This window comes from Taeniopygia guttata, chromosome 32 (genome assembly GCF_048771995.1).
Source record: "Taeniopygia guttata chromosome 32, bTaeGut7.mat, whole genome shotgun sequence".
In the NCBI taxonomy this organism is placed as follows: Eukaryota; Metazoa; Chordata; class Aves; order Passeriformes; family Estrildidae; genus Taeniopygia; species Taeniopygia guttata.
The window spans coordinates 707,685-731,457 of NC_133057.1; the positions used below are offsets into that span (position 1 = coordinate 707,685).

Here is a 23,773-nt window from a genome sequence, read left to right on the forward strand (position 1 = left end):
CTTCGTGCCACGTGACCGGTTTCGCGCGCGCGCCGGGCGCCATTTTGCTTTGGCGGGAAGCGAGGCGCGCGTGAGGCGGGGCCGGTCCGGCCGCGTCTCTTTTTGAGGGAAAAATCGAAGTTTTGGGGCATTTTCAGCCCCGCAAAGGTGAGGGAGGGACAAGGGGCGTTGGCAGGTTGGGATTTGTGAGGGGAAAAACTTCCCCCCACCCCATAAATTGGGGTTTGGGGGGTTTGAGGTGCCCAAATCCGCCTCTCTGTGGGATTTGTGAGGGAAAAGGTTCCCCCCCACCCCTTAAATTGGGGTTTGAGAAGCCCAAATCTCCTTCTCTGTGGGATTTGTGAGGGAAAACCTTCCCCCCAACCCCTTAAATTGGGGTTTGGGGGGGGTTTGAGGTGCCCAAATCCGCCTCTCTGTGGGATTTGTGAGGGAAAAGCTTCCCCCCACCCCTTAAATTGGGGTTTGGGGGGTTTGAGAAGCCCAAATCCGCCTCTCTGTGGGATTTGTGAGGGAAAAGTTTCCCCCCCACCCCTTAAATTGGGGTTTGAGAAGCCCAAATCCGCCTCTTTGTGGGATTTGTGAGGGAAAAGTTTCCCCCCACCCCTTAAATTGGGGTTTGGGGGGGTTGAGAAGCCCAAATCCGCCTCTTTGTGGGATTTGTGAGGGAAAAGGTTCCCCCCACCCCTTAAATTGGGGTTTGGGGGGGTTGAGATGCCCAAATCTCCCTCTTTGTGGGATTTGTGAGGGAAAAGGTTCCCCCCACCCCTTAAATTGGGGTTTGGGGGGGTTGAGAAGCCGAAATCTCCCTCTCTGTGGGATTTGTGAGGGGAAAGTTTCCCCCCACCCCTTAAATTGGGGTTTGGGGGGGTTGAGAAGCCCAAATCCGCCTCTTTGTGGGATTTGTGAGGGGAAAGTTTCCCCCCACCCCTTAAATTGGGGTTTGGGGGGTTGAGAAGCCCAAATCCGCCTCTTTGTGGGATTTGTGAGGGAAAAGTTTCCCCCCCACCCCTTAAATTGGGGTTTGGGGGGTTTGAGAAGCCCAAATCCGCCTCTCTGTGGGATTTGTGAGGGAAAAGTTTCCCCCCCACCCCTTAAATTGGGGTTTGAGAAGCCCAAATCCGCCTCTCTGTGGGATTTGTGAGGGAAAAGCTTTTCCCCACCACTTAAATTGGGGTTTGGGGGGGTTTGAGAAGCCCAAATCCGCCTCTCTGTGGGATTTGTGAGGGAAAAGCTTCTCCCCCACCCCTTAAATTGGGGTTTGGGGGGTTTGAAAAGCTGAAATCTCCCTCTCTGTGGGATTTGTGAGGGAAAAGGTTCCACCCACCCCTTAAATTGGGGTTTGGGGGGTTTGAAAAGCCCAAATCTCCCTCTTTGTGGGATTTGTGAGGGAAAAGCTTCCCCTCACCCCTTAAATTGGGGTTTGGGGGGGGGGGGGTTGAGAAGCCCAAATCCACCTCTCTGTGGGATTTGTGAGGGAAAAGGTTTCCCCCCCCCTTAAATTGGGGTTTGGGGGGGTTTGAGAAGCCCAAATCTGCCTCTCTGTGGGATTTGTGAGGGAAAAGCTTCTCCCCACCCCTTAAATTGGGGTTTGGGGGGTTTGAGAAGCCCAAATCCACCTGATTGTGGGATTTGTGAGGGGAAAAGCTTCCCTCACCCCTTAAATTGGTGTCTGAGAGGTCCCTTGGTTTGATCCAGGGGCGTTTGGGGATTTTTTGGGGGAATTTTTCAGGGTTTTGGGAGGTCTGACCCCACAAATGTGAGGGAGGGGCTTCATCCACCCCCTGAAATTGTGACCTGGTGGGATTTTGGGGTCCCACCCCCTCAGTTTTCCCTTCTCAGGGAATTTTGAAATCCTTCCTTTTTTTCCCTGAGGGAATTTTGAAGTTTCAACCTCTCAGTTTTCCATTTTGAGGGAATTTTGGGAATCCCACCCCTCATTTTTCCATTTTGAGGGAATTTTGGGCTCCCTCTCCTTTTCCTGAGGGAATTTTGGGAATCCCACCCCTCATTTTTCCATTTTGAGGGAATTTTGGGTTCCCTCTCCTTTTCCTGAGGGAATTTTGGGAATCCCACCCTCATTTTCCCTTTTTGAGGGAATTTTGGGAATCCCACCCCTCATTTTCCCTTTTTGAGTGAATTTTGGGAATCCCACCCCTCACTATTCCCCTTTTGGGGAATTTTGGGAATCCCACCCCTCATTTTCCCCTTTTGAGGGAATTCTGGGAATTCCACCCCTCATTTTCCCTTCTTGAGGGAATTTTGGGAATCCCACCCCTCACTTTCCTTTTTTGAGGGAATTTTGGGAATCCCACCCCTCATTTTTCCATTTTGAGGGAATTTTGGGCTCCTTCTCCTTTTCCTGAGGGAATTTTGGGAATCCCACCCCTCATTTTCCCTTTTTGAGGCAATTTTGGGAATCCCACCCCTCATTTTCCCTTTTTGAGGGAATTTTGGGCTCCCTCTCCTTTTCCTGAGGGAATTTTGGGAATCCCACCCCTCACTTTCCCATTTTGAGGGGATTTTGGGAATCCCACCCCTCATTTTCCCTTTTTGAGGGAATTTTGGGCTCCCCCTCCTTTTCCTGAGGGAATTTTGGGAATCCCACCCCTCACTTTCCCTTTTGAGTGAATTTTGGGAATCCCACCCCTCAGTTTTCCCCTTTTGGGGAATTTTGGGAATCCCACCCCTCATTTTTCCCTTTTTGAGGGAATTTTAGGAATCCCACCCCTCATTTTTCAATTTTGAGGGAATTTCGGGCTCCCTCTCCTTTTCCTGAGGGAATTTTAGGAATCCCACTCCTCATTTTCCCTTTTTGAGGGAATTTTGGGAATCCCACCCCTCATTTTCCCTTTTTGAGGGAATTTTGGGAATCCCACCCCTCATTTTTCCATTTGGAGGGAATTTTGGGCTCCCTCTCCTTTTCCTGAGGGAATTTTGGGAATCCCACCCCTCATTTTTCCATTTTGAGGGAATTTTGGGCTCCCTCTCCTTTTCCTGAGGGAATTTTGGGAATCCCACCCCTCATTTTTCCATTTTGAGGGAATTTTGGGTTCCCTCTCCTTTTCCTGAGGGAATTTTGGGAATCCCACCCTCATTTTCCCTTTTTGAGGGAATTTTGGGAATCCCACCCCTCATTTTCCCTTTTTGAGTGAATTTTGGGAATCCCACCCCTCACTATTCCCCTTTTGGGGAATTTTGGGAATCCCACCCCTCATTTTCCCCTTTTGAGGGAATTCTGGGAATTCCACCCCTCATTTTCCCTTCTTGAGGGAATTTTGGGAATCCCACCCCTCACTTTCCTTTTTTGAGGGAATTTTGGGAATCCCACCCCTCATTTTTCCATTTTGAGGGAATTTTGGGCTCCTTCTCCTTTTCCTGAGGGAATTTTGGGAATCCCACCCCTCATTTTCCCTTTTTGAGGCAATTTTGGGAATCCCACCCCTCATTTTCCCTTTTTGAGGGAATTTTGGGCTCCCTCTCCTTTTCCTGAGGGAATTTTGGGAATCCCACCCCTCACTTTCCCATTTTGAGGGGATTTTGGGAATCCCACCCCTCATTTTCCCTTTTTGAGGGAATTTTGGGCTCCCTCTCCTTTTCCTGAGGGAATTTTGGGAATCCCATCCCTCATTTTCCCTTTTTGAGTGAATTTTGGGAATCCCACCCCTTATTTTTTTTATTTTGAGGGAACTTTGGGCTCCCTCTCCTTTTCCTGAGGGAATTTTGGGAATCCCACCCCTCACTTTTCCCCTTTTGGGGAATTTTGTGAATCCCACCCCTCATTTTCCCTTTTTGAGGGAATTTTGGGAATCCCACCCCTCACTTTTCCCCTTTAGAGGGGATTTTGTGAATCCCACCCCTCACTTTTCCTTATTTTTCCCATTTTTCCCAGTTTCCCGGCCATGGCTCTCCGTCACTCCCCCCGGCTCCGAGCCTCGGGCTCCTCCCGTGGCTCCTCCAGCGGCGCTCCGGGATCGGGATCGGGATCGGGATCGGGATCGGGATCGGCCCCTGGGAGCAGCTCCCCCGGCAGCCCGTGAGTTCCCGGGAATCCCAAACCCCTCCAGTCCCCTTTTCCCACTCATTCCCAAAAATTCCCCCATCCCAGCTCCTCTTATCCCGCTTTTTCCTAATTCTCGCTCAGTTTTCCTCAATTTTCCCCCACATTTTCACTGCTTTCCCCCATTTTTCCTCACATTTCCACTGCTTTCCCCCATTTTTGCCACTTTATCCCCATTTTTCCCACTTTTATCCCTATTTTCCCCACTTTATCCCCATTTTCCCACTTTATCCCCATTTTCCCCACTTTATCCCCATTTCCCCCACTTCATCCCCACTTTATCCCCATTTTCCTCTCTTTATCCCCATTTTTCCCACTTTATCCCCATTTTCCCCACTTTTATCCCCATTTTCCCCACTTTATCCCCATTTTCCCCACTTTATCCCCATTTTCCCCACTTTATCCCCATTTTCCCCACTTTATCCCCATTTCCCCACTTTATCCCCATTTCCCCACTTTATCCCCATTTCCCCAATTTTATTCCTATTTTCCCCACTTTAATCCCCATTTTCTGCACTTTATCCCCATTTCCCCCTCTTTATCCCCATTTCCCCACTTTTATCCCCATTTCCCCACTTTATCCCCATTTCCCCAATTTTATTCCTATTTTCCCCACTTTAATCCCCATTTTCTGCACTTTATCCCCATTTCCCCCACTTTTATCCCCATTTTCCGCACTTTATCCCCATTTTCCCCACTTTTATCCCCATTTTCCCCCATTTAATCCCCATTTTCCCCACTTTTATCCCCATTTTCCTCACTTTATCCCCATTTCCCTGTTTTTTCCCCATTTCCCCCAGTTTTCCCCTCATTTTCCCCAATTTTTCCCAATCCTGACCCTTTTTAATCCCATTTTCCTCAGTTTTCTCCCCATTTTCTCCTGTTTTTCCCCATTTCCCCCATTTTTACCCTATCCCAACCCTTTTAAATCCCGTTTTCCTCAGTTTTCTTCTCATTTCCCCCCCATTTTCTCCCATTTTTACCCCATCCCAACCCTTTTAAATCCCATTTTCCTCAGTTTTCTCCCCATTTTCTCCTGTTTTTCCCCATTTCCTCAATTTTTACCCCATCCCGACCCTCTTTAATCCCTTTTTCCTCAGTTTTCTTCTCATTTCCCCCCATTTTCTCCCATTTTTACCCCGTCCCGACCCTTTTTAATCCCGTTTTCCTCAGTTTTCTCCCCATTTTCTTCTGTTTTTCCCCATTTCCTCCATTTTTATCCCATCCCGACCCTTTTTAATCCCGTTTTCCCCAGTTTTATCCCCATTTTCTCCCCATTTTCCCCAGTTTTATCCCCATTTTCTCCCCATTTCCCCCAGTTTCATCCCCATTTTCTCCCCATTTTCCCCAGTTTTATCCCCATTTCCCCCCCATTTTCCCCAGTTTTATCCCCATTTTCTCCCCATTTTCCCCAGTTTTATCCCATTCCCCCCACCCCATCCCCCCATTTTTCCCAGCTCAGCCCCAAAACTCCCGTTTTTCCCCCCAAAATCCGGGCAGGGAATTCCCGGAGGATTCCGACTCGGGCAGCGACTTCGAGCCGTCGCTGCGGCCCCGGAGCAAGCGGGGCCCGCCCCGAGGATCCCAAAGGAGCCGCGTAATTCCCAAAATCTCCTTTTTTTGGGGCTTTTCCGCCCTTTTTCCCCATTCCCGCTGCTTTTTCCCGATTTTCCCGGATTTTCCCCCGTTTCCCGCAGGCCCCGAAGCGCTCCCGCCTCTCCGGCAGCGACGGGCGGGACCCGGAGCCGAATTCCCTCTTCGAGGCCGTTTTTTCGGGAAAAGTGGCCACGGAGGTACCAAAAACTGGGAAAATCCCCAGAATTTCAGGATTTCCCCAAAATTCCCTTTTCCCTTCTCAAATCTCCGTTTTTTTCTCAAAATTCCCCTGTTTTTCCTCTCAGTTTTGTATTTTTTCATTGAAGTTCTTGATTTTTTTTCTCCAATATTTTCTTTCTTCCATCAAAATTTGTGCTTTTGAACCCAAAATTCCTGATTTTCCCTCTAATTCATGCTTTTCCCCTTGAATTTCCCATTTTTTCCCCTGAAATTTCCATTTTCTCCTTGAAATTGCTTTCTACGTCTGAAATTCCCATTTTTCCCTCTGAAATTCCAATTTTTCACCTTGAAATGCTCTTTTTTTTTTCCCTGGAACTCTCATTTCCCCCCAAAATTATTATTATTCCACTGAATTTCTCCTTTGTAGGGTTTTCCCACAAAATTTTTTCCCTCCAAATTCCAGTTTCCCACAAAATTTCCGTTTTTCCTCCCAAATTCCCATTTTTCCTTCCAAAATTCCCACTTCTCCCCTAAATTCCGTTTTTCCCTCAAAACTTCCAGTCCCCCTCCCCCCAGCAATTCCAATTCTCCCCCCAAAATTCCAATTTCCCCCCCCAAATTTTCAGGTTTTTCCCTCCAAAATTCCAGGTTTTCCCTCAAAATTTCTGAATTTTTCCCCAAAATCATGTTTTTTCCCCCAAAAATTCCTATTTTTCCCTAAGTTCCCATTTGGCCCTCAAATTTCCATTTTTCTTCCCAAAATTCCCATTTTTTCCCTCCAAAATTCCAGGTTTTCCCTCCAAAATTCCCATTTTATCCCTCAAAAAATTCCATTTTTTTTCCTCAAATTCACATTTTTTTCCCCCAAAATTCCCGCTTTTTCTCCCAAAAAATTCCAGGTTTTCCCCAAAAATTCCCAATTTTTCCCCCTGAAATTCCCAATTTTCCCCAAAAAATTCCTGATTTTCCCTTACAGTATTTTGTTTTTTCCCCAAATTCCCGTTTTTTGCCCCGTTTTTCCCGCCCAGCCGCTGGTGGACGAGTGGCTGGAGCGGTACCGGCGGGACCGGGAGGGCGCCTTCCTGGAGCTGCTGAACTTCACCGTGCGCTCCTGCGGCTGCCGCGGTCAGAAACGGGCTGAAAAACCGGGAATTCGGGCAAAATGGGAAAAATGAGCGAAAAAACGGGAAAAATGGGGGGAAAAATGGGGGAAAATGGGGAAAAAAAAGGGAAAAAACGGGGGGAAAATGGGTGAGTTCCTGGAGCTGCTGAACTTCACCGTGCGCTCCTGCGGCTGCCGCGGTCAGAAATGGGCTGAAAAACCGGGAATTCGGGAAAAATGAGGGAAAAAATGGGAAAAATGGGGGGAAAATGGGAAAAAACAGGGGAAAAATGTGAAAAAATGGGAAAAAACGGGGGAAAAATGGGTGAGTTCCTGGAGCTGCTGAACTTCACCGTGCGCTCCTGCGGCTGCCGCGGTCAGAAACGGGCTGAAAAACCGGGAATTCGGGCAAAATGGGAAAAATGAGCGAAAAAGTGGGAAAAATGAGCGGAAAAATGGGAAAAATTGGGGGAAAATGGGAAAAAACAGGGGAAAAAACGGGGAAAAATGGGTGAGTTCCTGGAGCTGCTGAACTTCACTGTGCGCTCCTGCGGCTGCCGTGATCAGAAACGGGCTGAAAAACCGGGAATTCGGGAAAAATGAGTGAAAAATGGGAAAAAATAGTGAAAAAATGGGAAAAACGGGGGGGGAAATGGGAAAAATGGGGAAAAACGGGGGAAAATTAATGAAAACGAGGAAAAACAGAGGAAATTGGGATGGGGAAAATGGGAGAAAAGCCCTGGAATGAAGGAAAATGGAGGACTCTGGGGCTGGGATTGGGGGAAATTGGGAAAAATGGGGAATTGGGATGGGAAAATGGGGAATTGAGGGATTTCGGATGGGAAAATGAGGAATTCAGGGATATGGGATGGGAAAATGGGAATTCAGGGATTTGGGATGGGAAAATGGGGAATTCAGGGATTTGGGATGGGAAAAATGGGGAATTCAGGGATCTGGGATGGGAAAATGGGGAATTCAGGGATCTGGGATGGGAAAATGGGAATTCAGGGATCTGGGATGGGAAAATGGGAATTCAGGGATTTGGGATGGGGAAAATGGGGAATTCAGGGATCTGGGATGGGAAAATGGGAATTCAGGGATTTGGGATGGGGAAAATGGGGAATTCAGGGATCTGGGATGGGAAAATGGGAATTCAGGGATTTGGGATGGGGAAAATGGGGAATTCAGGGATCTGGGATGGGAAAATGGGAATTCAGGGATTTGGGATGGGGAAAATGGGGAATTCAGGGATCTGGGATGGGAAAATGGGAATTAAGGGATTTGGGATGGGGAATTCGGGGATTTGGGATGGGTAGATGAGGGATTCAGGGATTTGGGATGGAAAATGGGGAATTCAGGGGTCTGGGATGAGGAATTCAGGGATTGGGATGGGAAAATGGGGAATTGAGGGATTTGGAATTGGAAAATGGGAATTCAGGGATTTGGGCTGGGAAAATGGGAAATTCAGGGATTTGGGATGGGGAATTCAGGGATTTGGGCTGCGAAAAATGGGGAATTCAGGGATTTGGGCTGGGAAATTCAGGGATTTGGGATGAGAAAATGGGAATTCAGGGGTTTAGGATGGGGAATTCAGGGAATTGGGATGGGAAAATGGGGAATTCAGGGATTTGGGATGGGAAAATGGGAATTCAGGGATTTGGGATGGGAATTCAGGGATTTGGGCTGGGAAAATGGGAATTCAGGGGTTTGGGATGGGGAATTCAGGGATTTGGGATGGGAAGATGGGAATTCAGGGATTTGGGATGGGGAAAATGGGGAATTCAGGGAATTGGGATGAGGAATTCAGGGATTTGGGCTGGGAAAATGGGAATTCAGGGATTTGGGATGGGAAAAATGGGGAATTCAGGGATTTGGGATGGGAAGATGAAGAATTCAGGGATTGGGATGGGGAAATCAGGGATTTGGGATTGGGAAGATGAGGAATTCAGGGATTTGGGCTGGGGAATTCAGGGATTTGGGATGGGAAAATGGGGAATTCAGAGATTTGGGATGGGAAAATGGGAATTCAGGGGTTTAGGATTGGGAATTCAGAGATTTGGGATGGGAAAATGGGAATTCAGGGGTTTAGGATGGGGAATTCAGGGGTTTGGGATGGGGAATTCAGGGATTTGGGATGGGAAAAATGGGGAATTCAGGGATTTGGGGCTGAGGGAAAAGCAGCTCCGGGAATTTGGGAATTCCAGGCGTGGTGACCCCGCAGATGTTCCGGGAGCTGCAGAATTCCGAGATCATCCGGAGGCTCACGGAGACCTTCCAGGAGGTACCCCCGGAATTCCCGGGCTTGGGGCTTTTCCCGGGAATTGTTCCGCTTCCCAAGGGAATTCTGAGTGTTTTCCCCGGAATTCTGGGCCTTTTCCCTGGAATTCTGGGCATTTTCCCTGGAATTTTCTGGCTTTCCCGGGAATTCTGGGTGTTTTCCCTGGAATTCTGGGCATTTTCCCTGGAATTTTCTGGCTTTCCTGGGAATTCTGGGTGTTTTCCCTGGAATTTTGGGCCTTTTCCCTGGAATTCTGGGCCTTTTCCCTGGAATTTTCTGGGTTCCCCAGGGAATTTTTGGTATTTTCTCAGGAATTCTGAGCCTTTTCCCTGGAATTCTGGGCCTTTTCCCTGGAATTCTGGGTGTTTTCCCTGGAATTTTTATATTTTCTCCAGATTTATTCGCAGGCTTCCCTGGAGTATCATCTATCCCTGGATTTTTGGTGTCTTTTCCCTGGAATTTTGGGGTTTTTAGGACTCCCCAGAGTTCCCCTTCCCCAGGAATTCCCAGCCCAGGCACCGGTTCTGGGTTGGTTTTTAGTGGATTTCTGGTGGCGTTTTAGTGGATTTTTGGTGCATTTCTAGTGGGTTGTTGATGGGTTTTTAGTGGATTTTTGGTGGGATTTTGATGGATTTTTAGAGTTTTTTTGGTGCGTTTCTGATGGATTTTTAGTGGATTTCTGATGGATTTTTGATGGATTTTTGATGGATTTTTAGTGCATTTCTGGTGGATTTTTGGTGGATTTCTGATGGATTTTCAGTGTTTTTTTTTTTTAATTTCTGTACATTTATTTTTATTTATTTACATTTATTTCCCCAGAACTCCCCGCAGTGCCCCCTGTTCCAACACTCCCAGCCCTGGCGCCGGTTCTGGGTGGATTTTGGCTGGAATTTGCTATATTTATTTACATTTTTTTATATTTATTTTCAGGACTCCCTGGAATACCCCATCCTGCTGCCAGTTCTGTGTGGATTTTGGCTGGAATTTCAGTGATTTTGGCTGTTATTTCTGTACATTTCTGTACATTAATTATTATTTATTTCCATTTTTCCCCAGAACTCCCCGGATTACCCCCTCTCCCGCCGCTCCCCGCCCTGGCGCCAGTTCCGGGTGGATTTTGGCTGGAATTTCAGTGGTTTTGGCTGTTGTTTCTGTACATTTCCGTACATATATTTACATTTATATGTATTTATATTTATTTTATCCCCAGAACTCCCCGGAATACCCCCTCTCCCGCCGCTCCCCGCCGTGGCGCCGGTTCCGGGTGGATTTTGGCTGGAATTTCAGTGGTTTTGGCTGTTGTTTCTGTACATTTCTGTACATTTATTCACATTTATATCCATTTTTCCCCAGAACTCCCCGGAATACCCCCTGTCCCGCCGCTCCCCGCCGTGGCGCCGGTTCTGGGTGGATTTTGGCTGGAATTTCAGTGGTTGTGGCTGTTGTTTCTGTACATTTCTGTACATTTCTGTACATTAATTATTATTTATTTGTATTTTTCCCCAGAACTCCCTGGAGTACCCTCTCTCCCGCCGCTCCCCGCCCTGGCGCCGGTTCCGGGTGGATTTTGGCTGGAATTTCAGTGGTTTTGGCTGTTGTTTCTGTACATTTCTGTACATTTCAGTACATATATTCACATTTATATCTATTTTTTCCCCAGAACTCCCCGGAATACCCGCTGTCCCGCCGCTCCCAGCCCTGGTGCCGGTTCTGGGTGGATTTTGGCTGGAATTTCAGTGGTTGTGGCTGTTGTTTCTGTACATTTCTGTACATTTCTGTACATATATTCACATTTATATCTATTTTTCCCCAGAACTCCCCGGAATACCCGCTCTCCCGCCGCTCCCCGCCGTGGCGCCGGTTCCGTGCGGGTTTCTCGGAGCTGCTGGCGGCGCTGGTGCGGCGGGCGCGGCACCGGGAGCTGCGGGACGGGTTCCTGCTGGACTCGTGGCTGGCGTTCCTCACCGGCCTGGCCGACTCCCAGCTGCGCCCGCTGCGCCACACCGGCACCCTGGCAGGTGGGCTAACAGATTTCCCCTCATTTCCCGTGATTTTCCATGATTTTCCCTGATTTTTCCTGATTTTTCCTGATTTTTCCCTGATTTTCTCTGAATTTTCCTGATTTTTCCTGCTTTTTGCCTGATTTTTTCCTGATTTTTCCCTGATTTTTCCTGCTTTGTCCTGATTTTTCCTGCTTTTTCCTGATTTTCCCTGATTATCCATGATTTTCCCCGATTTTTCCTGATTTTCCCTGATTTTTCCTGCTTTTTCCTGATTTTCCCTGATTTTTCCTGATTTTCTCCTGATTTTCCCTGATTTTCCCTGATTTTCCTGATTTTTGCCTGATTTTCCCTGATTTTTTCCTGATTTTCCCTGATTTCCCCCTGATTTTTCCTGATTTTACTGCTTTTCCTTGCTTTTCCCTGATTTATTCTGATTTTTCCTGATTTTTCCCCATTTTTTTCCCATTTTTTCCCAATTTTCCCCATTTTTTCCCAAAATCTCCTGTTTTTGCCCCATTTGCAGCGCTGAAGCTGATGAGCGCGCTGGTGGGAATTTCCCTCATTTTCCACCGTTTTCCCCTGTTTTTTTCCCCATTTTTCCCCTGTTTTTCCCCTATTTTTTTTCCATTTCTTCACATTCTTCCCGCTTTTTCCCAAAATCCCCCGTTTTTGCCCCGTTTGCAGCGCTGAAGCTGATGAGCTCGCTGGTGGGAATCTCCCTCATTTTCCACCATTTCCCCCTGTTTTTTCCCCCGTTTTTCCCCCGTTTTTCCCTGTTTTTTCCCATTTTACCCCATTTTTCCCAAAACCGCCTGTTTTTGCCCCATTTCGCAGCGCTGAAGCTGATGAGCGTGCTGGTGGGAATTTCCCTCATTTTCCACCATTTTCCCCTGTTTTTCCCCCGTTTTTTCCCCGGTTTTTTTTTCATTTTCCCATTTTTTCCTATTTTTTCCCATTTTTTGCCCATTTTTCACCAAAATCCCCCATTTTTGCCCCATTTGCAGCGCTGAAGCTGATGAGCACGCTGGTGGGAATTTCCCTCATTTTCCCCTGTTTTTTCCCCATTTTTTCCCTGTTTTTCCCCATTTTTCCCCCATTTTTTCCCATTTTTTTCCCATTTTTCCCCATTTTCCCCATTTTTTCCCAAAATCCCCCGTTTTTGCCCCATTTCCAGCGCTGAAGCTGATGAGCGCGCTGGTGGGAATTTCCCTCATTTCCCCCTGTTTCTTCCCCATTTTTTCCCTGTTTTTCCCCGTTTTTCCCCGATTTTCCCCCGTGTTTTTCACATTTTTTCCCATTTTTCCCGTTTTTCACCAAAATCCCCCGTTTTTGCCCCATTTCCAGCGCTGAAGCTGATGAGTGCGCTGGTGGGAATCTCCCTCATTTTCCCCCGTATTTTCCCCATTTTTCCCCCCGTTTTTCCCCATTTTTCCCCATTTTTTCACATTTTTTGCCCATTTTTCCCAAAATCCCCCGTTTTTGCCCCGTTTGCAGCGCTGAAGCTGATGAGCGTGCTGGTGGGAATTTCCCTCATTTTCCACCGTTTTCCCCTGTTTTTTCCCCATTTTCCCCCCATTTTTTCCCATTTTTTCCCATTTTTCCCCATTTTTCCCCAAAATCCCCCGTTTTTGCCCCATTTCCCAGCGCTGAAGCTGATGAGCTCGCTGGTGGGAATTTCCCTCATTTTCCCCTGTTTCTTCCCCATTTTTTCCCCCGTTTTTCCCTGTTTTTCCCCATTTTTTTCCCATTTTTCCCCATTTTTTGCCCATTTTTCCCAAAACCGGCCGTTTTTGCCCCATTTGCAGCGCTGAAGCTGATGAGCTCGCGGGTGGGAATTTCCCTCATTTTCCCCTCTTTTTTTCCCGTTTTTCCCCATTTTTTCCCCATTTTTCCCCCTTTTTTTTCCATTTTTTCCCATTTTTTCCCCCATTTTCCCCATTTTTCCCAAAACCGCCCGTTTTTGCCCCGTTTCCAGCGCTGAAGCTGATGAGCGCGCTGGTGGAGGTGGCGCTGGGCGTGGGGCAGCAGCAGGAGCTCTGCCAGCGGCAGCTGCAGGCGGAGGAGGCCAAGGAGCCGGGGCGGAGGGGCACGGAGCGGCTGGAGGCGCTGCAGGAGCGGCACCGCGAGGTCAGAAATGGGGCAAAAAACAGCGAAAACGGGAAAAAACTGAAAAAAACATGAAAAAACGGGAAAAAATGGGCCAAAACGGGGAAAAACGGGGAAAAAACGGGGGAAAAGGGCAAGGAGCCGGGGCGGAGGGGCACGGAGCGGCTGGAGGCGCTGCAGGAGCGGCACCGCGAGGTCAGAAATGGGGCAAAAAACGGCAAAAACGGGAAAAAACTGAACAAAAACGTGAAAAAACGGGAAAAAATGGGCCAAAACGGGGGAAAAACGGGGGAAAAGGGCAAGGAGCCGGGGCAGAGGGGCACGGAGCGGCTGGAGGCGCTGCAGGAGCGGCACCGCGAGGTGAGAATTGGGGCAAAAAACAGCAAAAACGGGAAAAAACTGAACAAAAACATGAAAAAACGGGGAAAAATGGGGAAAAAATGGGCCAAAACGGGGGAAAAACGGGGGAAAAGGGCAAGGAGCCGGGGCGGAGGGGCACGGAGCGGCTGGAGGCGCTGCAGGAGCGGCACCGCGAGGCGAGAATTGGGGCAAAAAACAGCAAAAACGGGAAAAAACTGAACAAAAATGTGAAAAAATGGGAAAAAATGGGCCAAAACGGGGGAAAAACGGGGGAAAAACGGGGGAAAAGGGAAAAAACGGGCAGAAACATGAAGAAATGGGAAAAATCGGGGAAAAAACGGGGGAAAACTGGGGGAAAAGGAAAAAACGGGGAAAAATGGGGAAAACAGAAAAAATGGGGAAAAACAGAAAAAAATGGGGAAAACTGGCAGAAAATGGGAAAAATGGGGGGTAATGGGAAAAATAGGGAAAAAATGGAGAAAGGGGGGAAAAACAGGGAAAATGGGAATGGGAAAAAATGGGGGGGAATGGGAAAAACGGGGAAAAACCAGGAAAAAATGGGAAAAAATGTGTAAATTCATGTTTTGGGTGGAAATTCAGGGATTTCAGGGTGTTTTAGGTGAAAATTTGGGTATTTCGGGGGTTTTAGGTGAGAATTTGGAAATTTTCATTGAAAATTCAGGAATTCTGGGGATTTTGAGGGCTCTTAAGTGAAATTTTGGGGGGATTTAGGTGAAAATTGGTGAATTTTGTGGGGATTTGGGGTGGAATTTTTGGGAGTTGAGGATTTATTGGTATTTTGGTGGCATTTTGAAAGAATTTTGCTGGAATTTGGGTGAAATTTTGGGTATTTTTGGGCGATTGAGTTGGAATTTGAGTGGGATTTGGTGAATTTGGATGGATTTTGGGTGGGATTTGGTGAATTTTGATGGATTTTGAGTGGATTTTGGGTGGGATTTTTTGGGAATTTCGGGAATTTTGGGAATTGCAGCTGCAGGAGCAGCAGGAGGAGCTGGAGCTGCTGATGAACGGGATTTGGGTGGATTTTGGGTGGGATTTGGTGAATTTTGATGGATTTTGGGTGGGATTTGGTGAATTTGGATGGATTTTGGGTGGATTTGGGTGGGATTTTTTGGGAATGTTGGGAATTTTGGGAATTGCAGCTGCAGGAGCAGCAGGAGGAGCTGGAGCTGCTGATGAACGGGATTTGGGTGGGATTTGGGTGGGATTTGGTGGATTTTTATGGATTTTGGGTGGGATTTGGGTAATTTTGATGGATTTTGGGTGGGATTTGGTGAATTTGGGTGGATTTTGGGTGGATTTTGGGTGGAATTTTTTGGGAATTTCGGGAATTGCAGCTGCAGGAGCAGCAGGAGGAGCTGGAGCTGCTGATGAACGGGATTTGGGTGGATTTTGGGTGGGATTTGGTGAATTTGGATGGATTTTGGGTGGGATTTGGGTAATTTGGTGAATTTGGATGGATTTTGGGTGGATTTTGGGTGGAATTTTTTGGGAATGTTGGGAATTTCGGGAATTGCAGCTGCAGGAGCAGCAGGAGGAGCTGGAGCTGCTGATGAACGGGATTTGGGTGGATTTTGGGTGGGATTTGGTGAATTTGGATGGATTTTGGGTGGAATTTTTTTGGAATTTCGGGAATTTTGGGAATTGCAGCTGCAGGATCAGCAGGAGGAGCTGGAGCTGCTGATGAACGGGATTTGGGTGGGATTTGGTGAATTTGGTGAATTTGGATGGATTTTGGGTGGGATTTGGGTAATTTGGATGGATTTTGGGTGGAATTTGGGTGGAATTTTTTGGGAATTTTGGGAATTGCAGCTGCAGGAGCAGCAGGAGGAGCTGGAGCTGCTGATGAACGGGATTTGGGTGGGATTTGGTGAATTTGGTGAATTTTGATGGATTTTGGGTGGGATTTGGTGAATTTTGATGGATTTTGGGTGGGATTTGGGTGGAATTTTTTGGGAATTTCGGGAATTTCGGGAATTGCAGCTGCAGGAGCAGCAGGAGGAGCTGGAGCTGCTGATGAACGGGATCTTCAAGGGCGTCTTCGTGCATCGCTACCGGTGAGGGAACGGCCGAATTCCGGGGGGAAAATCCCGGAAAATGGGAAAAACGGGGAGAAAATGGGGAGAAATGGGGAGAAAATGGCAGAGAAACAGAGAAAATGGGTAAAAATGGGGAGAAACGGGGAAAAATTGGGGAAAAACAGGGAGAAAATGGGGAGGAAATGGGCGAAAATGGGAAGGAAATACGGAAAAACTGAGGGAAAATGGGAAAAAATGGGGAAAATGGGAAAAAAAAGAGAAAATGGGGAGAAAATGAGGAGGAAAGAGGGAAAATGGGGGGAAATTTAATAAAATGGGGAAAAAGAGGAGGAAAATGGGGGAAAATGAAGCAAGAAGGGGCAGGGGGGATTTGGGGGGATTTTGGGGGGGTTTAGGTGGATTTTGGGGGATTTTAGAAAGATTTGGTGGGATTTTTTAGGGTTTTGATTGAATTTTGGGGTATTTAGGTGGGATTTTTTTGGATTTTGGTGGATTTTTGGGGGGATTTTTTAGGATTTCAGTAGGATTTTTTTGAGATTTTGGGGGATTTGGGTGGATTTTGTGGGATTTAGGTGGGATTTGGATTTTGGGGGATTTTTTTTGTTTTGGTGGGATTTGAGGGAATATATTGGTACTTTTTGGATTTTTTTTGGATTTTGGTGGGATTTAGGTGGGATTTTTTTTGGATTTTGGTGGATTTTTACTGGATTTTGGGGGGAATGTTTTGGATGTTTTAGGATTTTGGTAGAATTTTTTTTTGGATTTTGGGGGATTTGGGTGGAATTTTAGGATTTTTTTAAATTTTTTTTGTTTTGGTGGGATTTTTTTGGATTATAGTGGGATTTGAGGGAGTTTTTTTTTTGATTTTTGGGGGTTTTTTTTGTGATTTTGGGGACAGGGACGTGGTGCCCGAGATCCGCGGGATCTGCATGGAGGAGCTCGGGCTGTGGGTGAGGAAATTCCCGGGATCCTTCCTGACCGACAGCCACCTCAAGTACCTGGGCTGGACCCTGCACGACAAGGTTGGGGAAAAAATGGGGAAAAATGGGAAAAAACAGTGAAAAAATGGAGAAAAATGGGGAAAAAATGGGGAAAAACGGTGAAAAAATGGGAAAAAATCAGGAAAAAATGGGAAAATTCCGGTTATTTCCCCACCCACGGCCACCTCAAGTACCTGGGCTGGACCCTGCACGACAAGGTGGGGAAAAATCCCGGGAAAATGGGAAAAAACGGGAAAAAACGGGAAAAAACGGTGAAAAAATGGAGAAAAACGGTGAAAAAATGGAGAAAAAATGGGAAAATTCCGGTTCCTTCCTGAGCCACAGCCCCTCAGGTACCTGGGCTGGACCCTGAATGACAGGGTGGGAAAAAATCCCGGAAAAATGGGGAAAAACGGGAAAAAATGTGGAAAAATGGGGAAAAACGGTGAAAAAATGGGGAAAAACGGTGAAAAAATGGAGAAAAAATGGGAAAAATGAGGAAAAAAATGTGAGAATTCCAGTTCCTTCCTGGACCCTGCACGACAAGGTGGGAAAAAATCCTGGGAAAATGGGAAAAATCCCGGAAAAATGGGAAAATTCACAGAAAAATGGGAAAAAACAGGAAATAACGGGAAAAAATGGGAAAAATGAGGAAAAAATGGGAAAATTCTGGCTCCTTCCTGACCCACAGCCACCTCAAGTACCTGGGCTGGACCCTGCACGACAAGGTGGGGAAAAAATGGGAAAAAAATGGGAAAAACGGGAAAAAACGGTGAAAAAATAGGGAAAAATGGTGAAAAAATGGGAAAAAATGAGGAAAAAATGGGAAAAAAGGGAAAAAAACGGGGAAAAAATCACAGAAAAATGGAAAAAAAAAAGGAAAAAATCCGGGGAAAATGGGAAAAAATGGGAGAAATCCTGAATTCCTGAATTCCCGATTCCTTTGGGGATTAAGGCCCCTGAATTCCCATTTTTTGGGATTTGGGCCCCTGAATTCCTGGGTTTTTTTTGGGATTAGTTTTTGGGGTTTTTTTTGATTTTTGCCCTGAATTCCCATTTTTTGTTTTATTTTTTCTCTGAATTCCCGGTTTTTTAGGATTTTTGGCCCTGAATTCCCGTTTTTCTGGGAATTTCCCCTGAATTCCTGGGGTTTTTTTTGGGGAATTTGTTTTTTTTTTGGATTTTGGCCCCTGAATTCCCATTTTTTTGGGATTTTGCCCCTGAATTCCCTTTTTTTTTTGGATTTTTTCCCTGAATTCCCATTTTATTTGCTATTTCTGGCCCTGAATTCCCAGGGTTTTTTTGGGGATTTGTTTTTTTGGGGGATTTTTGCCTTGAATTCCCATTTTTTGTGATTTTTGGCCCTGACTTCCCATTTTTTGGGGATTTTCCCCCTGAATTCCCAGGGGGTTTTTTTGGATTTTTTTCCCTGAATTTCTGGGATTTTTTGGGATTTTTCCCTGAATTCCTGGGGTTTTTTGGGGGATTTGGATTTTTTTGGGATTTTTCCCCTGAATTCCCATTTTTTGGTGGGGATTTTTCCCCTGAATTCCCGTTTTTTTTGGGATTTTTCCCTGAATTCCTGGGGTTTTTTTGTGGGATTTGGTTTTTTTGGGGATTTTTCCCCTGAATTCCCAGGAGGTTTTTTTGGGATTTTTCCCCTGAATTCCCGTTTTTTTGGGATTTTGGCCCCTGAATTCCCTTTTTTTTTGGGATTTTTCCTTGAATTCCTGGAGTTTTTTTGGGGATTTGGGTTTTTTTTTTGATTTTGTCCCCTGAATTCTCGTTTTTGGGGAGGATTTTTCCTTGAATTCCTGGGTTTTTTTGGGGATTTGGGGTTTTTTTTTGGATTTTGGCCCTGAATTCCCGTTTTTTTGGGGGATTTTTTCCCTGAATTCCTGGGGTTTTTTTGGGATTTGGTTTTTTTTGGGGTTTTGGCCCTGAATTCCATTTTTTTTGGGATTTTTGGCCCTGAATTCCCGTTTTTTTTGGGATTTTCCACTGAATTCCTGGGTTTTTTTGGGGATTTTTTTTTTTTTTTTTTTTGGCCCCTGAATTCCCGTTTTTTTTTTGGATTTTTCCCTGAATTCCTGGGTTTTTTGAGGGATTTGTTTTTATTTGGGATTTTTCCCCTGAATTCCCATTTTTTGGTGGGGATTTTTCCCCTGAATTCCCGTTTTTTTTTTTGGATTTTTCCCTGAATTCCTGGGTTTTTTGAGGGATTTGTTTTTATTTGGGATTTTTGCCCTGAATTCCCATATTTTTTTGGGATTTTCCCCTGAATTCCTGGGGTTTTTTTGGGGGATTTGGTTTTTTGGGGATTTTCCCCCTGAATTCCCTTTTCTTTGCTATTTTTGGCCCTAAATTCCCGTTTTTTTGGCATTTTGTCCCAGCACGGGGAGGTGCGGCTGCGCTGTGTCCGGGCCCTGCGGGGAATTTACGGAATTCCGGAGATGGCGCCGAACCTGGAGCTGTTCACTGAGAGGTTCAAGGTGGGGAAAATGGGGAAAAACGGGGAAAAACGGGAAAAATGGGAAAAACTGGGAGGGAGAATGGGGAAAAATGGGAAAATTGGGGGGAAAGGGGGAGAAAACGGGGAAAAATGGGAAAATTGGGGGGGGGAATGGGGAGAAAATGGGGAAAACTGGGAAAATTGGGGGGGAAATGGGAAAAACTGGGGGGGGGAAATGGGGAAATTGGGGAAAAATGGGAAAAACTGGGAGGGAGAATGGGAAAAATGGGAAAATTGGGGGGGGAAATGGGGAGAAAATGGGGGGTAAATGGGTAAAATGGGGAAAAATGGGGAAATTGGGGGGGAAATGGGAAAAAATGGGGGGAAATGGGAAAAGTGGGAGAAAAATTGGGGGAAAAATGGGGAGAAAATGGGGGAAAATTGGGGGGAGCATTGGGAAAAATGGGGAGAAAATGGGGAAAAAATTGGGGGGGAAAATGGGGAAAAATAGGGAAAATTTGGGGAAAATGGGAAAAATGGGGGGGAAAATGGGGAAATGGGGGGGGAATGGGGGAGGAATGGGGGAGGATGGGAAAAATGGGGGGAAATGGGGAAAAATAGGAAAGATTTGGGAAAAATGGGGAAAAATTGAAAGAATGGGGGAAAATGGGAAAAATGGGGAGGAATGGGGGAAAATGGGAGAATTGGGGGAAAAATAGGAAAAATTGGGGGGAAATGGGGAAAATGGGGGGGAAATAGGAAAAATTAGATGGGAAATGGGAAAAATGGGGGAAAAGTGAGGGAAAAATAGGGGAAATTGGGGGGAAATTGGAAAAATGGGAGAAATTGGGAAAAATGGGGGGGAGAATGGGAAAATTGGGGAAAATGGGAAAATGGGGGGGGGAATGGGGAAAGAATGGGGAAAAATGGGAAAATTTTGGGGGGAAATGGGAAAAAATGAGGAGAAAATGGGAAAATTGGGGGAAATGGGGAAAAATGGGAAAATTTGGGGGAAAATGGGAAAATTTGGGGAAAAATGGGAAGAAAATAGGGAAAAATTAGGGAAATGGGGAAAAATAGGGAAAAGTGGGGGGAGATTGGGAATTTGGGAATTGTGAAATTGTTGGAATTTCGGGAATTTTGGGATTCCAGCCCCGGCTGGCGGCCATGGCCCAGGGGCTGTGGGGATTGTTGGGATCTTTGGGAATTGTTGGAATTTTTTTTTTTTTTTTAAATTTTCGGGGTTTTGGGGATTTTTGGGATTTTTGGGAATGTTGGAATTCCGGGTATTCCGGGAATTTTGGGATTCCAGCCCCGGCTGGTGGCCATGGCCCAGGAGCTGTGGGGATTTGGGGAGTTTTTGGGTGTTTGGGATCTTTGGGAATGGTTGCATTTTCGGGATTTTTGGAATTTTGGGGATTTTTTTTGGGATTTTGGGATTTTTGGGAATGTCGGAATTCCGGGAATTCCGGGAATTTCGGGATTCCAGCCCCGGCTGGTGGCCATGGCCCAGGACAAGGAGCCCGAGGTGGCGCTGGAGGCGCTGAAGCTGCTCACGGAGCTGGACAGGTAAAAACTGGGAATTCGGGAATTTGGGAATTCGGGAATTCGGGATTGGGAATTCGGGAATTGGGCGGGAATTCGGGAATTTGGGAATGGTTTGGGAATGGTTCGGGAATCTGGGATTGGGAAATTGGGATTTGGGATGGAAAATTCAGGATTTGGGGGGGGGGAATTGTGGATTTGAGGATTTGGGATTGGAAAATTTGGGATTTGGGGATTTGGGAATTTGAGATTGGGAATTTGGGTTGGAAAATTCAGGATTTGTGGGGGAGAATTGTGGATTTGAGGATTTGGAATTGGAAAATTGGGGATTTGGGGAATTAGAGATTGGGAGTTTGGAATTGGGGATTTTGGGGGGGGAAATTGGGAATTTGGGGATTTGGGAATTTGGGATTTGGGAATTTGGGTTGGAAAATTCAGGATTTGCGGAGGAGAATTGTGGATTTGGGGATTGGGATTGTAAAATTGGGGATTTGGGGAATTAGAGATTGGGAATTTGGAATTGGGGATTTTGGGAGGGGGGAATTTGGGGATTTGGGAATTTGGGATTTGGGAATTTGGGTTGGAAAATTCAGGATTTGGGGGGGGAAATTGTGGATTTGGGGATTGGGATTGGAAAATTGGGGATTTGGGGATTTGGGAATTTGAGATTGGGAATTTGGGGGGGAGGAATTGGGAATTTGGATTGGGAATTTGGGGATTTGGGGGGAGGAAATTGGGATTTGGGAATTTGGGATGAGGGAAACTGTATGGGGGAATTTGGGATTTGGGAAATTGGGAATTTGGGATGAGGGAAATTGGGATTGGAAATTTGGGGATTTGGGGGAAGAATTTTGGATTTGTGATTGGGAATTTGGGAAATTGGGAGCCTGGGATGGAAAATTCAGGATCTGAGGGGGGAATTTGGGATTGGGGAATTTGGGATTTGGGATCAGGGATTTGGGATCAGGAATTTGGGATTTGGGATCAGGAATTTGGGATTTGGGGGCTCCTGGGGGATCCCAAAATTCCCCAGGATCCAGCAGAGCTCCTGGTGGGGAATTTGGGGGATTCTGGGGGGATTTTGGGAGGATTTTTGGGAATTTTGGAGCATCCCAAAATTCCAGGGGATTTTCTGGAGCTCAGGGAGGGAATTTGGGAGGGAATTTGTGGGAATTAAAATTTTGTTTTCCCATTAAAAATGAGGGAATTTGGGTGTGGCCCCCGGAAGAGCCAAATTCCCGTGGCTTCATCCCAAATTCTGAGCTCAGAATTTCGGGAATTTGGAGCCCCAGGAATTCCAGGAATTGGGAAAAATGGGAAGGAGGGGCCGGAGTGGGGCTGGGGAGCCCCAAATTCCCCCAAAATCCGGGAATTTGGGGCTGGGAAATTTGGGAATTTGGCTTCAGGAGTCCCAAATTCCCAAAATCCCTGGAAATTTTGGGAATCTGGGGAAAATTGTGGTGGAAAAGGGGGAAAATCGGGAATTTGGTGTCCAGGAGTCCCAAAAATCCCAAATTTCTGGGAATTCCTGGTGGAAAAGGGGTTGGGAATGGGGAAAAAATCGGGAATTTCAGGTCCAGGAGTGCCCAAATTCCAGATTTTTTGGGAATTTGGGGGTGGGGGGAATTGGGGACTCAGGAGTCCCAGAATTCCCAGATTTCCTGGGAATTCTTTGGAATTTGGGGGAAATCGTGGTGGAAAAGGGGTTGGGAATGGGGGAATTTTGGGAATTTGTGTCCAAAAGTGCCAGAATTTTTGGGGTTTTTTTTGGAATTTGGGAATTGGGGAGTGGGAAAAGCGGGAATTGGGGACTCAGGAGTCCCAGAATTCCCAAATTCCCTGGGAATTCCTGGGAATCTGGGGGAAAGGTGTTGGGAATGAGGGAAAATTGGGAATTTGGGGTCCGGGAGTGCCCAAAATCCCAGATTTTTTTGAATTTTGGAGTGGGAAAAGTGGGAATTGGGGACTCAGGAGTCCCAGAATTCCAGGAATTCCCGGAATTCCCAGGAACCTGGAAGAAGAGAGGTTGGGAAGGGGGAAAAATTGGGAATTTCGGGTGCAGGAGTGCCCAAAATCCCGGATTTTTTTTTTAATTTTGGACTGGGAAAAGTGGGAATTGGGGATCCAGGGGTCCCGGAATTCCCAGATTTCCTGGAATTCCTGGAATTCCCGGGAACCTGGAGGAACCTGGAAGAAGAGGCGTTGGGAAGGAGGAAAAATTGGGAATTTCGGGTGCAGGAGTGCCCAAAATCCCAGATTTTTTTTGAGTTTTGGAGTGGGAAAAGTGGGAATTGGGGACCCAGGAGTCCCAGAATTCCTGGAATTCCCGGAATTCCCAGGAACCTGAAGGAACCTGGAGGAAGAGGGGTTGGGAAGGGGGAAAAATTGGGAATTTCGGGTGCAGGAGTGCCCAAAATCCTGGATTTTTTGGGAATTTGTGGGCGGGAAAAGAGGGAATTTGGGATCCTGGCATCCCAGAATTCCCAAATCCATGGGAATTCCGGGAATTCCAGGAGCATGGAGGAGGCGCTGTCCCCCGAGGATTGCCGGAGCGTTTTCCCCGTGGTTTTCGTCTCCAGCCGCGCCCTCGCCTCGGCTGCCGGGACATTCCTCTTCCAGAGGTGGGAATCCGGAATTCTGACCGAAATCCCGGAATTCCCGCCCGAAATTCCGGAATTCCCGCCTGAAATCCCAAAATTCCCACCCGAAATCCCAAAATTCCTGCCCAAAACCCCGGAATTCCCTCTCAAAACCCAAACATTTCTGTCCAAAATTCCAGAATTCCCGCCCGAAATCCCAGAATTCCCACCCAAAATTCCTGCCCAAAATCTGGGAATTCCTTCTCAAAATCTGGGAATTCCCACCTGAAATCCCAGAATTCCTAACCAAAATCCTGGAATTCCCGCTCAAAACCCAAAAATTTCTGCCCAAAATCCCAGAATTCCCATCCAAAATTCCAGAATTCCCGCCTGAAATCCCAATATTTTGCCCGAAATACCAAAATTCCTGCTCAAAATCTGGGAATTCCAACTCCAAATCCACAGAATCCCAATC

The 23,773-nt window shown here is 46.6% G+C and overlaps 2 protein-coding genes across 2 annotated transcripts in view; both read left to right on the top strand.

The window, feature by feature from the left end:
* Positions 1-13,377, top strand: LOC121468520 (uncharacterized). The gene is made up of 9 exons (XM_072920524.1): positions 1-147; positions 3,890-4,033; positions 5,558-5,654; positions 5,755-5,850; positions 6,862-6,958; positions 9,140-9,366; positions 9,503-9,512; positions 10,204-11,231; positions 13,192-13,377. The coding sequence occupies exons 2-9, from the start codon at positions 3,900-3,902 to the stop codon at positions 13,195-13,197; spliced, it is 1,695 nt and encodes a 564-aa protein (XP_072776625.1). The 5' UTR covers positions 1-147; positions 3,890-3,899; the 3' UTR covers positions 13,198-13,377.
* LOC121468487 (cohesin subunit SA-3) overlaps positions 13,203-23,773 on the top strand; it is a 40,182-nt gene continuing 29,611 nt past the window's right edge. Inside the window, exons 1-7 of the mRNA XM_072920525.1 lie at positions 13,203-13,343; positions 13,796-13,858; positions 15,687-15,760; positions 16,641-16,764; positions 19,116-19,214; positions 20,664-20,743; positions 23,233-23,340. Of these exons, the coding sequence (XP_072776626.1) occupies positions 13,203-13,343; positions 13,796-13,858; positions 15,687-15,760; positions 16,641-16,764; positions 19,116-19,214; positions 20,664-20,743; positions 23,233-23,340 (689 nt within the window). The remainder of the gene's footprint in view (positions 13,344-13,795; positions 13,859-15,686; positions 15,761-16,640; positions 16,765-19,115; positions 19,215-20,663; positions 20,744-23,232; positions 23,341-23,773) is intronic.

Bases quoted from the DNA above. Each gene is read 5' to 3' on its own strand.
- LOC121468520 (XM_072920524.1), top strand. From the start codon at position 3,900: ATGGCTCTCCGTCACTCCCCCCGGCTCCGAGCCTCGGGCTCCTCCCGT. The intron at 5,655-5,754 runs GTAATTCCCAAA...CGTTTCCCGCAG, and splicing joins GAGGATCCCAAAGGAGCCGC to GCCCCGAAGCGCTCCCGCCT. The intron at 5,851-6,861 runs GTACCAAAAACT...TTTCCCGCCCAG, and splicing joins CGGGAAAAGTGGCCACGGAG to CCGCTGGTGGACGAGTGGCT.